The sequence below is a fragment of the Salminus brasiliensis genome, chromosome 1 (assembly GCF_030463535.1).
Source record: "Salminus brasiliensis chromosome 1, fSalBra1.hap2, whole genome shotgun sequence".
Taxonomy (NCBI): Eukaryota; Metazoa; Chordata; class Actinopteri; order Characiformes; family Bryconidae; genus Salminus; species Salminus brasiliensis.
In genome coordinates this window covers 86,934,396-86,947,310 of record NC_132878.1, presented here as the reverse complement: position 1 = coordinate 86,947,310, position 12,915 = coordinate 86,934,396, and the positions used below count along the sequence as shown (strand labels likewise).

The 12,915-nt window shown below is 38.9% G+C and overlaps 1 protein-coding gene across 3 annotated transcripts in view; it reads left to right on the top strand.

Moving 5' to 3' along the window:
• Nucleotides 1-12,915, top strand: part of tmem245 (transmembrane protein 245) — a 44,861-nt gene that overhangs the window by 11,671 nt on the left and 20,275 nt on the right. For 2 of the 3 annotated variants that reach the window (XM_072692152.1, XM_072692137.1), the window contains 8 exons: nucleotides 421-543; nucleotides 681-872; nucleotides 2,678-2,847; nucleotides 6,123-6,146; nucleotides 10,847-10,955; nucleotides 11,144-11,222; nucleotides 12,030-12,120; nucleotides 12,802-12,900. In XM_072692152.1, coding sequence (XP_072548253.1) covers nucleotides 421-543; nucleotides 681-872; nucleotides 2,678-2,847; nucleotides 6,123-6,146; nucleotides 10,847-10,955; nucleotides 11,144-11,222; nucleotides 12,030-12,120; nucleotides 12,802-12,900 — 887 coding nt within the window. The remainder of the gene's footprint in view (nucleotides 1-420; nucleotides 544-680; nucleotides 873-2,677; nucleotides 2,848-6,122; nucleotides 6,147-10,846; nucleotides 10,956-11,143; nucleotides 11,223-12,029; nucleotides 12,121-12,801; nucleotides 12,901-12,915) is intronic. The other variant, XM_072692144.1, reaches the window with a different exon arrangement.

The following is a 12,915-nucleotide window of genomic DNA, read 5'->3' as shown; positions in this document are numbered from 1 at the left end:
CATTTCAGAACTTCCAGAATCTTTTGAGAATTTTTTAAGTTAAAGATTTATGTGATCCCTCATTCTACCCCAGAAAAGTTACAGTTCAGAGAAATCATTGAAATCCCAATATTGCCGTGGTATCCATGACAGTGAGGAGCGTATGTAAACGTCCAGCTACTACTGCACATCAAATTAATGAGCTCAAGTCCGGTAATGATTGAGACGGCCCTAATTTCTATATTTCTTTGGCTATTACACCAAACTGATTTTTTTAAGGGTGATATTTCTGAACAGTTGAACATATTTATGTGTATTTATTTATTATAGTTTTATTAATGAGGAAAATATCCCACAGATGTAGTTTTTGATGACCACATTCATGATAAATCCCTTGTCGTGTCCCTCCCTCCTTCCCTTATTTCCTCTGTCTGTGTCTAGGTGAACTTCCAGGACAGGTCTTGTCTTTTGCTGCTAACACTATCTACATGGCCATCTCCTGCAGCAATTACACCGCCACTGCTGAGTCAGAAGGAGAAAGCAGTATGAACACACCATCTAAAGGTAATGAATAAACAGTCACATAGATACAGTCACAGCCAAGTACACAAATAAAATATTTTTGGAAATCCCCAGCCTGTACCATATAAACAAACCTGTGTAAGTGTAACTGTAACCCCCCCCCTCCCCCCTCTGCACAGAGCCAGTGGACTCCCCCAGAAAGGTTGGCGGAGTTCCTGTAACCCCTCTGCGAGTGCGCCAAGAGTTCCAGGGACTCCCACACAAAGAGAAGGCCAGTGATATCTACTTTGTGCTGCTGGTTTGGGCTATAGTGCTGGTGCAAGTCTGGCTCAACCTTTGGATCCTGCAGCTGCTGCCCATCCCTTTTGCTGGTAATGTGTGTTTGTGTGTGTTTTGATGAGCAGATGTGCTTGGAATTTGCCTAGGGATGCATAGCCATATGTCCAGCATTTGGCATCCTAAACTGACCGAAAAAGACAAAAAAAAAAAAAAAACATTTGACCAAAATGTGAAGCTATTTTCATATTGTGAAGATTAGGTAGCTCTACAACAGTGTTAGCAATCATCTTTACAAACAACTCACTGCTTAAGGCAGATTTGAAGTAGTGCTTTTAAATGTAACTGGATTTCCAGACAACACAAATTGTTTAAATAAAGGGTAATTTAGAGAGGAAGCCTCCCCTGGTAAGATACTCTGCCTGATTTTCTGTCCTGATCAAATAATGGAGCCAAACCTAATCTCAACACATTTACTGAAGAGCTGTAATCTAATTCTGAATTTTCTGGGTCACTGCATTCCTGTCATTTACTCCCTGGAAACTTCTTGGGGTCAGTTGACCTAATATTTTGTCCTTATATAATAGACATCTATTCAATAGATTTAGGTTGTATAATAAAGCTGGTTAGAAATGTATGATTCTGAGGGTTTGTACAGAGTAATAGTCATTTTATTTTCTAATTTTAAATGAAAACATAAAGTTAGACTTTGTGTGAAAAGTCTCCAAAGATATGGAGCAAAAAGCAGCTTTGGCATATTTACCCTGAACTGTTATTTACCTAAATGTATATCTTAAAGGCTCAGTTTTTCACCTGATTTCGCTGACTTATCAGCTGTTCAGCCTGTTAATCTCTTGAGTTTTATAGTTCAGTTATTGTTATATTCACACCAGGGATGGTAAATAATTATATGAAATATTTTAATATATTGTGATAAGTATGGGAAAGTATTTGAATAGCAGTTTTTAAGAATCTGCCACTACTAATATAATACACCATCTGGACAAAAGTATTTGGACACCTGTTCATTCAGTGTTTCCTCTAAAATCAAAAAGAGGCTGTCTTGCTTTTGTTGAAGTAACCGTCTCTACTGCATAGGGAAGACTTGTATTGCTGTAAGATATTGATTGCATTCACCAAAAAGAGCGTAAGTGAGGCCAGGATGTTGGTTGATTACCTCATCCCCAACTCCCCAACTCCTCCCAAACGTATTGCTCCACTGCTCAATACACATTTGTGTCAGCGATGGTTGTAACTTAAAGTAGCTGAATGCATTCATTAGAAGGGGTGTCCACAAACATTTGGGCATATGGTGTATTTTTATCATATTGACCACCATTCTTATCTTTTCTTTCACCTGCAGAAATGTTTTACTTGCTTATTGATAGTTTAATGCTGTTCAGTTGTTTACATTATTTCTATAATAATAATAATAATAATAATAAAAAGTTAAATTTCTTTTATTTCTTTTAATCTATCTCATTTGTCTTTTGTCATTAACTTTTTAAAATGTGGACCTAAATTGATTTAAGCCTCAATTCAATTTCATTTATATGAATGTTTTTAATGTTTATAAATATTTTATGACAATTTGAATTCTCTTTATATTTATATTCTACTTTAAATAATGTTATTAAAGCATTTATAGGTTTATTCATTATTATCATCATTATACTGTACTGGTTAAACTCCCCCCCCCCTCATTATTCAGTGATACATTAAAGGCTGACTAAAAATCCTGTTCGGTTCAGTTAAGGCCCAGAATGTTGGTCTTGGTCTTGGTGCATTACTAGCTTTGCTTGTATTTTTTACCCACTTAGGTTTAGGAAGTGAAATTTGCAGCTGGTGAGATTTTCAGGAGGGTTTTACACTGTGTGTGTGTTTGTATGTGGTTTTGCAGTGTGGGTAATAAAGAAGCTGGTGGTGCGTTTTGGTGTGAAGGACTTCGCTGAGCGGACCCTGGCAGCGTGGTGGGCAGTGCTAGAGAAGTTTGTCAGAGACCGTCAGGACGCTCTGCTGCCTGGACCAATTAAAGGGCTTGCACAGTTTCTGCTCAGGGTCGACACCAAGGTATTGCCTCTCATGGGTCCACCACCACTACCACAGCCACAGTGTGCTGAACTATGCAAATTGTTACCACACACACACACACACACACACACACACACACACACACACACACACACTTGCACAGTTTCCGGAGGTGATTAATATCTTGTTCCATTTTATTTGTTTTGCTGCTCGTTCTCTTGAGCTCTGAAAGCCGTAAACAGTAGAAAAGCCAGTCTAGGGATTAGCGGACCACTTTGTTGGGCCGTGTTGAGGTTTATGTAATTAATTAATGGCTCAGATTTTCTCAGGTTTTCATAAGAGGATTGGTTTAGTTCTATATTTAGGTCTGAAAGTCTGTGCCACAGCAGATGTTATAGCAGCTACATGATTGCAGACATAATTACAGTTGCATGATTGTGGTTTTGTCAGTCTGTCTTGCAATGTGTGCTGTGATCTGTTTCTACTTTTCTGTGACTTGAAAAGAGGAAATGCTTGTCCTCTAGAATGGCTGCAACCCTTCAGTTGGTCTTCTCCAGGTATATGAGCGTTTGCATTGTTTACAGTCTATTATAAAGTGCAGTTGTAGCCAGTCTGTAACTGTATTTATGTAGCCTTGTAATGAAGCCCTGTGTTACTTTAAGCTACAGTGTTCTGAATGGACAGTCTGTCGGTCTGTAACCCTTCTCAGACAAACATGACCTACACCAATAACACATCAGTGCTGTTTAAAATATCATATTAGGTTTTCATTGATGTTAATGTAACAAGATTTATTTCCAATGAATGAGAGTATTCCTAATTTAATGTTCCCACAATATAAAAGACTGCTGTGTTGTAAATACATTAGCATTCAAATGTTCACTCATCATTTGTCATATATATTTAAAAATGAATGAGTAAATAGTTCACACGCAAAAACCTTGTACCTCCAAAATGGCAACTTTACAAAAGAAAAAAAAACGTGTGAATGGAAGTCAATGTAAAAAGTCATTTTGGAGCATTGTATTGGTTCATTCATTAGGATGTTTTGACAAAACCTAAACAACAGCTGTCAGATTCAAATGATATGGGGAAAACAGCAAAATTGGACATACAGGGTTTTTCTGTGTCCGTGATTTAATAATTACTCGGGACACATTTTATGTTTTCATTTTTTAGATTCTCTTTCTATGCATATAAACATTTTATATAGTTTATAAATAATTATAGCTTTATAGTTACAGTTCATACTGCAACCAAATGCCGTTTATTGGATTGAAAACACTGATTCCAAAATGTTGATTGCATATATACCACAACCAGCGACTTCCAAGTCCTCCAATTAAACCAAATTATGACTGAAAAATGCTAGAGGGCACCTGTGAGCAAGTCCATGATGAATAGTGATGAATGGAGCTAGAAGTGGGAAAGGGTTATTTTTTATCGTCAAGGGTTTAAGTTATTTTTATCGTCATAGTGATAGAGATAGACATAAACCATATGCCTTTTAAGTCTATCTTGAATATTGTCAGTAAATAAAGACCTATATGTCAAAATATTGTGATATACACCAGTTAGCCATCTTATCCACCAATATAAAGTGGGACCAAAAGTGGTGCTTAAATATTTGTTATTGTCTGATGAGAGAATTTCTCCATATAAAACAAATAGAAATATAAAAATATAATATTTAGTTATAAATAATGTTTTAGTAGAAATAATTATACCAGTATAATAAGTGCTGGTGTGTGAGTCCTATTTTGAACCGCAATCTCCATTTAAGGTTTGATAAGAACTTTACAAATGCAAGGAGACTGAATTTATTCTACCACACAAACAGCCAAGCCTCTCCTAATGTATCATTATCCCGTTCTGCATGTGCGGACACGTTAGGGCTGGGCGATATGGTAAAAATACTATATCACAGCTTTTTCCGCAATACATAATATTTGTCACAGTACATGTAATCACAGACTAAAAACATCAGCAGTGACAGATTCTTATAAACAACTATTCAGATGCTCTCCTGCTCTGAACACAGTGATTTATACTCAACATCTGCTGCACTTCATCTACTTGAACTAGTCTAATTACACTGTTAGTAATGAAACCTGCAGCTGATCAGTGTTTATTAAGCACTAACAGTCTCCTCCATATACTTAGAAAAGCATATTATCACAATACCAAAATGTATCACGATATGATAAAATATAGTCTTATTGCCCAGCTCAGCTAGTACACGTGTGTGTGTGTGTGTGTGTGTGTGTGTGTGTGTGTGTGTGTGTGTGTGTGTGTGTGGTTTCTACTGCAGAAAGAAATACAAACTGAAAGTTCACAGATATTGCAGACTCAATTTGCAAGCTTTACATTCTTATGCAAAGCTGCATTTCGATAGACGCATGTACGTATTTAGTGAAGTATTTTCACTGAACCAGCTTTAATGAGGCCAGTATTTCACAATCCTTTCTTACCTAACAAAGATAAATGGACAATTCCACATAACCCAACTATTCAATCTGTCTAAAACATTCCCGTCCAAAAAACAGTCACCGCATGTAGGTCCAGTTGTGACTGAAGCTCCCCTTTCCAACAAGTTGCTCCACTAATTAAAGGTAAGGTAAAATTAGACCATTCCCTGAGCTGTGATTTGACCGATAGTAAAGTCATCCTGCTCAGTGATTGGTTGAGCAATTGGTATAAATTGGAAGTGTCTAACTAGCCCACAAAAGGGCACTACAGTCATTATCAAAAGACCCAAAATACCAAATGAGTACTGATCCTTAGAACCATGAGGACCCATTCATTTTGGACTTTTTCTCAGGTGCGCCCCCTAGTGGCTGACCAACCCAGAAGATGTTAATGTTAAGTTGCAGCTCTGTTGGTGGTCTCCAGGTGTATGAGAGTTTGCATTGTTTCAAGTTTATTATAAAGATAAAGAAACCAGAATTCTCAACACCTACGTCAGCTTCATTTGTAGTACACATGTAGGTCTGAAATAATTCCTGTTATTCCACAACCTCTTATTTTTCCCAAACTGTTCCTACTGAGAAGGTTAGACCTTCTTTCAGCACAATCAAAGAGCACTTTACCGTCATCACAAAACTCAAACTGTGCTAGTATGTATTTGTATCTTAAACCGCCCCCCCCCAACCCAACCCAATGTATCCTTTTTCCTGTTGTCCGATGAGAACCGTTCCGTTACCCCCTTCCCCTACAATCCTGTTGCCTGAAAACCATATGGATGTTTGCTGCTTTCCTGCACTCTTATTGGTTGTTTCTAATAACAGTTTGTCTCTCTGTCTCCCTCCTCAAAGCTCTGGCATTGGCTTAACAAGCAGGTAAATGATCTGCGCTAGCAGGTGTGGGAGAGCGATGAGGAAAGAAAGCTAACCGAGAGGAAGAGAATGCGAGCGTGATCGTGTGCACACTTATTAGAAGCTTGACCTGATGCTTTATTTATTTATTTATTTATTTATTTATTTATTTCCCCTCCCCATCCACGGTCACCCTTCCATTCCCCTGTCCTCAGCTAAGCTCCCCGGCTTCCGGCTGTCTCTTCTGTTCTTGTGTGTGGTGCTTTTTGCGCTGTGGAAGGGAGCGAACGTCTCTTTAATGACCATTGGGAATTCAAACTACTGCAAAGCAAGGCAAAGTCAATTCCGCGAGTGTCCGGACTCTTCCACAGCTGTAGATGTGTGTGTATGGGGCTGGCTGGCTTCAGAGTGTGTGAGATGCATGAAGAGAAAAACAGACAGAGTTGAGAGGGGTGGTGGGAGTGGGGGTCCCTGAGGTTTGGAGTGTGTCATGGTGAGGGGAAGAGGGGATTTTGGGTGGGGAGTTGGTGTGTCCAGAAGTCTGGGTAGGATACTAAAGAAAGAGAGACATGGTTCTGTTGTTTTTGAGCAAGAGGTAGTGTCCATGCGGGTAGTTTTACAGGACCCATATTAGACCTTTTTTTTTTTTTAAGTCAGCTATATACATACACAAACTTGGATTATTAATTTAGGGGTGCTGAATGTTCCACAATGTTTTTTACCTTGCCATGACCAAGTCCTCTTAATCTCCTGTTAGTAATGTCATGACTGGCTACAGCTGGTGGATTCTCTCTGCCCACAACAAAGGGTTTGATTGGCAGCACTATTGGACTGACCAACACACAAGTCAGGAATAACTCCTAATTACAAGTTATTAGGAGGTGTTGTTACTTTGCCATGGTCTAGAAGAAGACCCAAACGGTCGGCTAAGAGTAAATTTGGTTCAAATGTTCAAGAACAACCCAATACCCTCCAAGACTCAGGGTTGCAATGAACTGGAAGCTGCTGGAACACCAAGGTCGCTGTCTGCAGTCTAACAAGTTTTACATTGTCATGGACTGAGAAGCTGACATCCAAGAAAGAAGCCCCTGCTCCAAAATCAACACCTTCAAACTCAACTAAAGTGACCTTCAAAACACCTTCTGGAGGAACGTTTTATGGCCAGATGAGACAAATGAGAGGATTCAATGGATGTACCTACTGTTAAGCATGGTGGTGGTTGCATCATGGTATATTGCACAAAGTAGAAGCGATAATGAAGAAGGAGGGCTGCTTCAGAGTTCTTTAGAATAACCTTTAACTAGATGGTTGAAACCTGGACACAATTGGGTGTTCCAACAAGATGATAACCCCAAACATTTGTCATAGTTGGTTAAGGAGAGGTTAAAACAGGCTAAGGTTTAAGCTTTTGAAATGGCCTTCTCAATATCCTGACCTCAGGCGTATCAAATATATGTGGACTGTGCCAGAATACCAACATATTTGTTGATCTCTACCAGGAAGATCAGTTAAATGTCCAATCGGACTTCTGTCAGAAGACATTTCACCAGACGTCGTTCTACGATCTGGAACATCAGCTGGAATGCCGTAATAAGCCCAACATACTTACGCTGAAATGTGCACCCATTAGATTAATGTGGACAGGAGCTTCCTCAAGAGACTGGTGTGACAGTACAAATGACAGTAGAAATGCTGTCATTAAGGCAAGGGAGCCTGTAACAAGTGTCGTTGAGTGACCTTATGTTTGTCCATTTCGACTATAAATATATGCTAGTCCAGATGACCCATATATGTATAGCTATTCTTGATTTATTAACCTGTGGTAACCTGTTGTTTAACTAAACTTTTATTTATATATATATATATATATATATATATATATATATATATATATATATATATATATATATATAAAATAAAATTGTTATATATATAAAATTGTGAAGGAATGCCCTGCCAGAGCATGACCAAAGTATAGGAAATCAGTCTCTTATGAGTGCTACCCTTCTGTCACGTAGCATGACATTCCCCCGAGTGTTGTGTTAGATTTAGAACGCTCACCCCATGCTCAGAGGAACAGCTGGTGCTCAGGGTCACATTGAGGTTTTAAGTCCATGTGCATGTCCATGGCCCATTTAAACTTTTTTACTTACCCTTTTTGTGTATTTACAGACTGATGGGCTTCGGAAAGAATCCATAGAGCTCTAACGTGCGTTTCATCAGCAAAAACACATCATTAAACACTAACGTCTACTAATGCAGCTTTATCGGCACCACATTAGCCCATGATGCTAACTGTGTGCTAACTAGTTGTGTGGCCAAGTGGAAGACAGGAACAGGACTAGACTGGCCCATCAGGCCTGGAGCTGTGGGGTGCACAGAGAAACCTGGTACAGCTACCAAAGGTGCAACAACGCCTGGTTGATGTCTTTGGGGTTAGCACACTGATGGCATGTATGTATGACACAGTAGGTCAGCAAAGACGGAAAAATAGACACAAAACTGTTTATTAAAAAGGGCTAGAACAAGAAATGGTATAATTTCCAGTGTTATTAACTGTACTTGATCAGCCAAGACATGTTTGGTGTCCAGAGTTTGCAGCTTTGTGAATTAGTGTAATTTAGCTAACTGATAATGGAAGCGAATGCACCGCTAACTGGCACTATGCAAACTGCATGCCTAAATGATCTCACACTGCGTTGAGATTATGTGGTTTTAGGCTCTGTACTGTAATGTACAAAAAGTTAAGACACCCCATAAAACCTTTTTTTTTTCTTTTTTTTTTTACATATTTAAAATATGGACATTTGATCTTCAGGGTTTCTGATAGAGACTAGATGGTAGATGATATAGCCCACTTTTACATTAAGGTGTGGCGCAACAGATAACCACCACCTGCCACTTGAGTTACAACACCATGTGGGAGACATTTACATTACATTTACATTTACGGCATTTAGCAGACGCTCTTATCCAGAGTGACTTACAAAAGTGGGACCAGGGTTTGATTCCCGGTCTGGGTGACTGTGCTGCGCTACACCAATAAGAGTCCTTGGGCAAGACTCCTAACACTACATTGGCCCACCTCTGTAATACCTGTAACCTTGTAAGTCACTCTGGATAAGAGTGTTGGCTAGATGCCATAAATGTTAATGTAAATGTACATCAAGTGTGGCGAGAGCTACCTGTAGGTCCCATGGTGACATTTTCAGGTTGTTGGAGACTTCTTTACGTGTCTTGTGCTTTGCTCTTGGGCTAAACTTGAGCTAGGACAGCCTGACGTGTTCATGTGAGCAGTTGTGTTAAATGTTCTCCACTTGTAATGGATTTAGCAGACGGTGGATCATCTGATTTCGGAATGTTCTGAGATCCTTTTAACCCCCTTTCCCGACTCCTCTGCATTTACAACCTTTTTCTGAAGGCCTCAGAGAGCTCTTTGGATCTGGCCAGGGTGATCTTCACCATTCACTTCAACAATCAAGAGCAAACCAAGCTAAATGTCTGAGGTTAAAATAAGACAGGCTCCTCCACAAACCTCTATAACCATGTTCTGATCATCTGCAGCTGATGTTCTGCACCTGATTCTAAGTTTGGACATTTAAAGTACTAATAAATATGGAGGTGTTCTAACTTTTTTCTCACAGAAAAATTGTATTTCTATTAATTATATTTTTAAAGACATTTCTTCAGTCGTATGTGGTTAGTTATGTTGCCTCCATCTCTCAGTATTGTGTAAATTAAGATCAAATGTCCATATATTATATGTCCTATGTCCTCATTTTTAATGAACAGTTATCTAGAAAAATAGACAAAAGTACAAGTAAACAGACTTCAAGAGGACAGCTACTATTTTTTTTCACCTAAATCTTACCGGCTTAAGATAGCCTTAGCGGTGTACCAGAATAATCATTCTCATAACCCGACAGCCTTAGCATAATGCAGAAGGGACCTGGGTCTGGAGATGGTTTCACAACCTCTCAGGGTTTTTCTCTACTATCTGTATTTTCTTAGCTTCAGTGACCATGTGAGAAGTGGTGCCATTTGTTGGGCCCTGGGACAAGGTGGTATGGATGCCTGGCATTAATTTATGATGCATTAAATTATACATGAATTCATGTATTTGTAATTTTCTGTGCATTAACGATAAGTACTCAGGCCTTCACTGATAAATGTATTGTAGACTTTAACTTTTGTGACTTCTTTTTTGAACTTTTTTTAAATACTAAATGGAGAAAAGAATACCAGCTAAACAAATAAACAATTAAATATGTTAATTTATGGCCATCCTTAAATGTACTTCTGTCCTTCTATTTTTAAGAAGAAAACTTGGGACATCAAACATGTCTTGCCTGATTGTTGTCTTTAAAGATTTTATTTATATTTTATTTTTTACCAAACTATTTCTTCAAATTTTTCCCTGGAGCAGAATTTACGACCAGAGGTATTGTTGTGTTGGTGACCATGATTGAGGCAAGATCTCCAAAATTAAGGATTTGGAAACGTCTTTACTGTAGGAAGACCCAGGATAGCTGCTGCTAGTTCGGACTGATCCTCTGTGTTGTCTAAGAGGGCTGCAGAAGCAGGTTTCTCTGTGTGTGTACACCCACTTGATTCTTCCAGCATCCCTGCATGATGAGGGCTAATCTCTGTTTCTCTCTCTCTCTCTCTCTCTCTCTCTCTCTCTCTCTCTCTCTCTCTCTTGCTCTCTTTCCTTCTCTCCCCAGCTGATTGTGTGGTTGGAGAGATCTCTGGATAAGCTCATCAGCATCTTCATCATTTTCCTGCTGGTCACAGGGACTCTACTTATGGCCCTCCTGCTCACCGCTATGGTACCTTGTGCTCCAAACCCACAAACACACCATAAAGGGCTGACATAGCCACTCTATAAGGCTTATTTAATATAACCGAGATCCACTCTCCCGCTCTTCATTCAGGTAGTGGGCTGTGGTGAGGGACTGTTTGTTCCTGTGGTTCTTTCTGTTCTTTATGCAGCGTCTGTGGGCGTTTCACTTTTCAGGTACATCACGAGAGTGCCCATATCATAGAGGTTACCAGCAACCTGATCAACGAAACTGTGGCCAACCACCCCGAGTGGGCCAAGTAAGACACAACCCCACACACACTTGTTTTTGTACAGTGTCAGGATGTGTGTTCATACATTTTGCTTATATTGTTGCTGTCATTATCTTGTATCTCCAAAATGGCACATTTACAAGAAAAGAGACTCCTCAACTTTTATTGGAAGTTAATGTGAAAAGATGTTGCATTTTATTGGTCCATTCACTATGAATGTTTCTGACAATTTTAGAATAACTGTCAGAATTAAATTATGAAAAACTGTAAAAATGGAAATACAAGGTTTTTGTGTGATACTGATGATTTATATCATACATAATACTGAGCAAAAGATGTTAGATGTTGATGAAGAAAGAAAAAAAAGTTATTTATCTGGGCAGTAAGAGCTTTTATAGGCAAACAAAGAAATTAACAATACATTGAATTTTATGTGTCTGAGTGATATATATATATATATATATATATATATATATATATATATATATATATATATATATATATATATATATATCTCCAAAACTTGTGGGGTTTTCCGTGGAGGTCCCACCTCACAACTTGCAGGAATTAAAGAATTTCTAATTAAAGAATTGCTAACATCTTGGTGGCAGTTACCACAGGATGCCTTCAGCGGTCAGGTGGAGTCCATGCCTTAAATGGTCAGATCTGTTGTGAGGCAGGTGGTAAGCTTAGATACTAAGCTTAACCTTACAAGTCTGAAGATTACTGTTTTCATTACCAAAATGTGTAAAAGCGTACAAACACAAAGATTCAGTGTTTCATAATATATTGATTTGTTTTACTAATGTGTGTGCGTGTGTGTGTGTGTGGTAGCTGGCTTCCAGAGGCTCGTGTTGTTCAGAAGGCTTTGAACTCTGCTGCCACAAATGTCTACCAGCATGGGAGAGAATGGATAACTCAAAAGGTAGGAGACTTTGTGCTTTAAAGAGACTATAATAAAATTGTGTCTTCATAGCCAAAACCTGCAGAAGCAAAACAAAGCCATTAAACAGGCCAGTTCCCAAACCTCAAAACTGTTACATAACAGTCTTGACTTGTTATACACTATATGTCTGTGTACACATATGTTTGTGGACACCCCTCATTAGAATGCACTCAGCTACTTTATGTTGCACCCATTGCTAAAACAGCTGTGCAAATGCACACACATAGCTTGATGTGTGATGTGATGTGACCCATACTTTTGTCCATTTAGTGTATTTACACTCCCAGCTTTTACAGACACCCAGTCCACTAGCAAAAGCCTTTTGACAAGCTGTGCATCAGTAAAGCAGAGCCGTTGAAATGCCTTGCTCCAATATGTAGGGTTGTAAACGGGCATTTTCCGTCCCAACCACGGTCACATACTTACTATGTTTACACCATAGAAGGCTTAAAGTACTCAATAAATACATTCTATGGGAGTCTTAGGTTTCAGACCAGCAGATGGTGCTGTACTAGTGCATGCATCAGGAGCCCTGCTCCTGTGAAGTTCAATTTGTTTATACAGTTTTGGTGTAGTATTTGTGTATGTAATTTAAGCTTTAGCTGTGTGTGTGTGTGTGTGTGTGTGTGTGTGTGTGTGTGTGTGTGTGTGTGTGTGTAGCTTCAAAAGATGCTTGGTGATAAGGTGAACAACACTGCAGTGATAGAGAAGCAGGTTCTGGAACTGTGGGACCGACTGTACCACTCATGGTTTGTGAAGGTAAAGTACATTCAT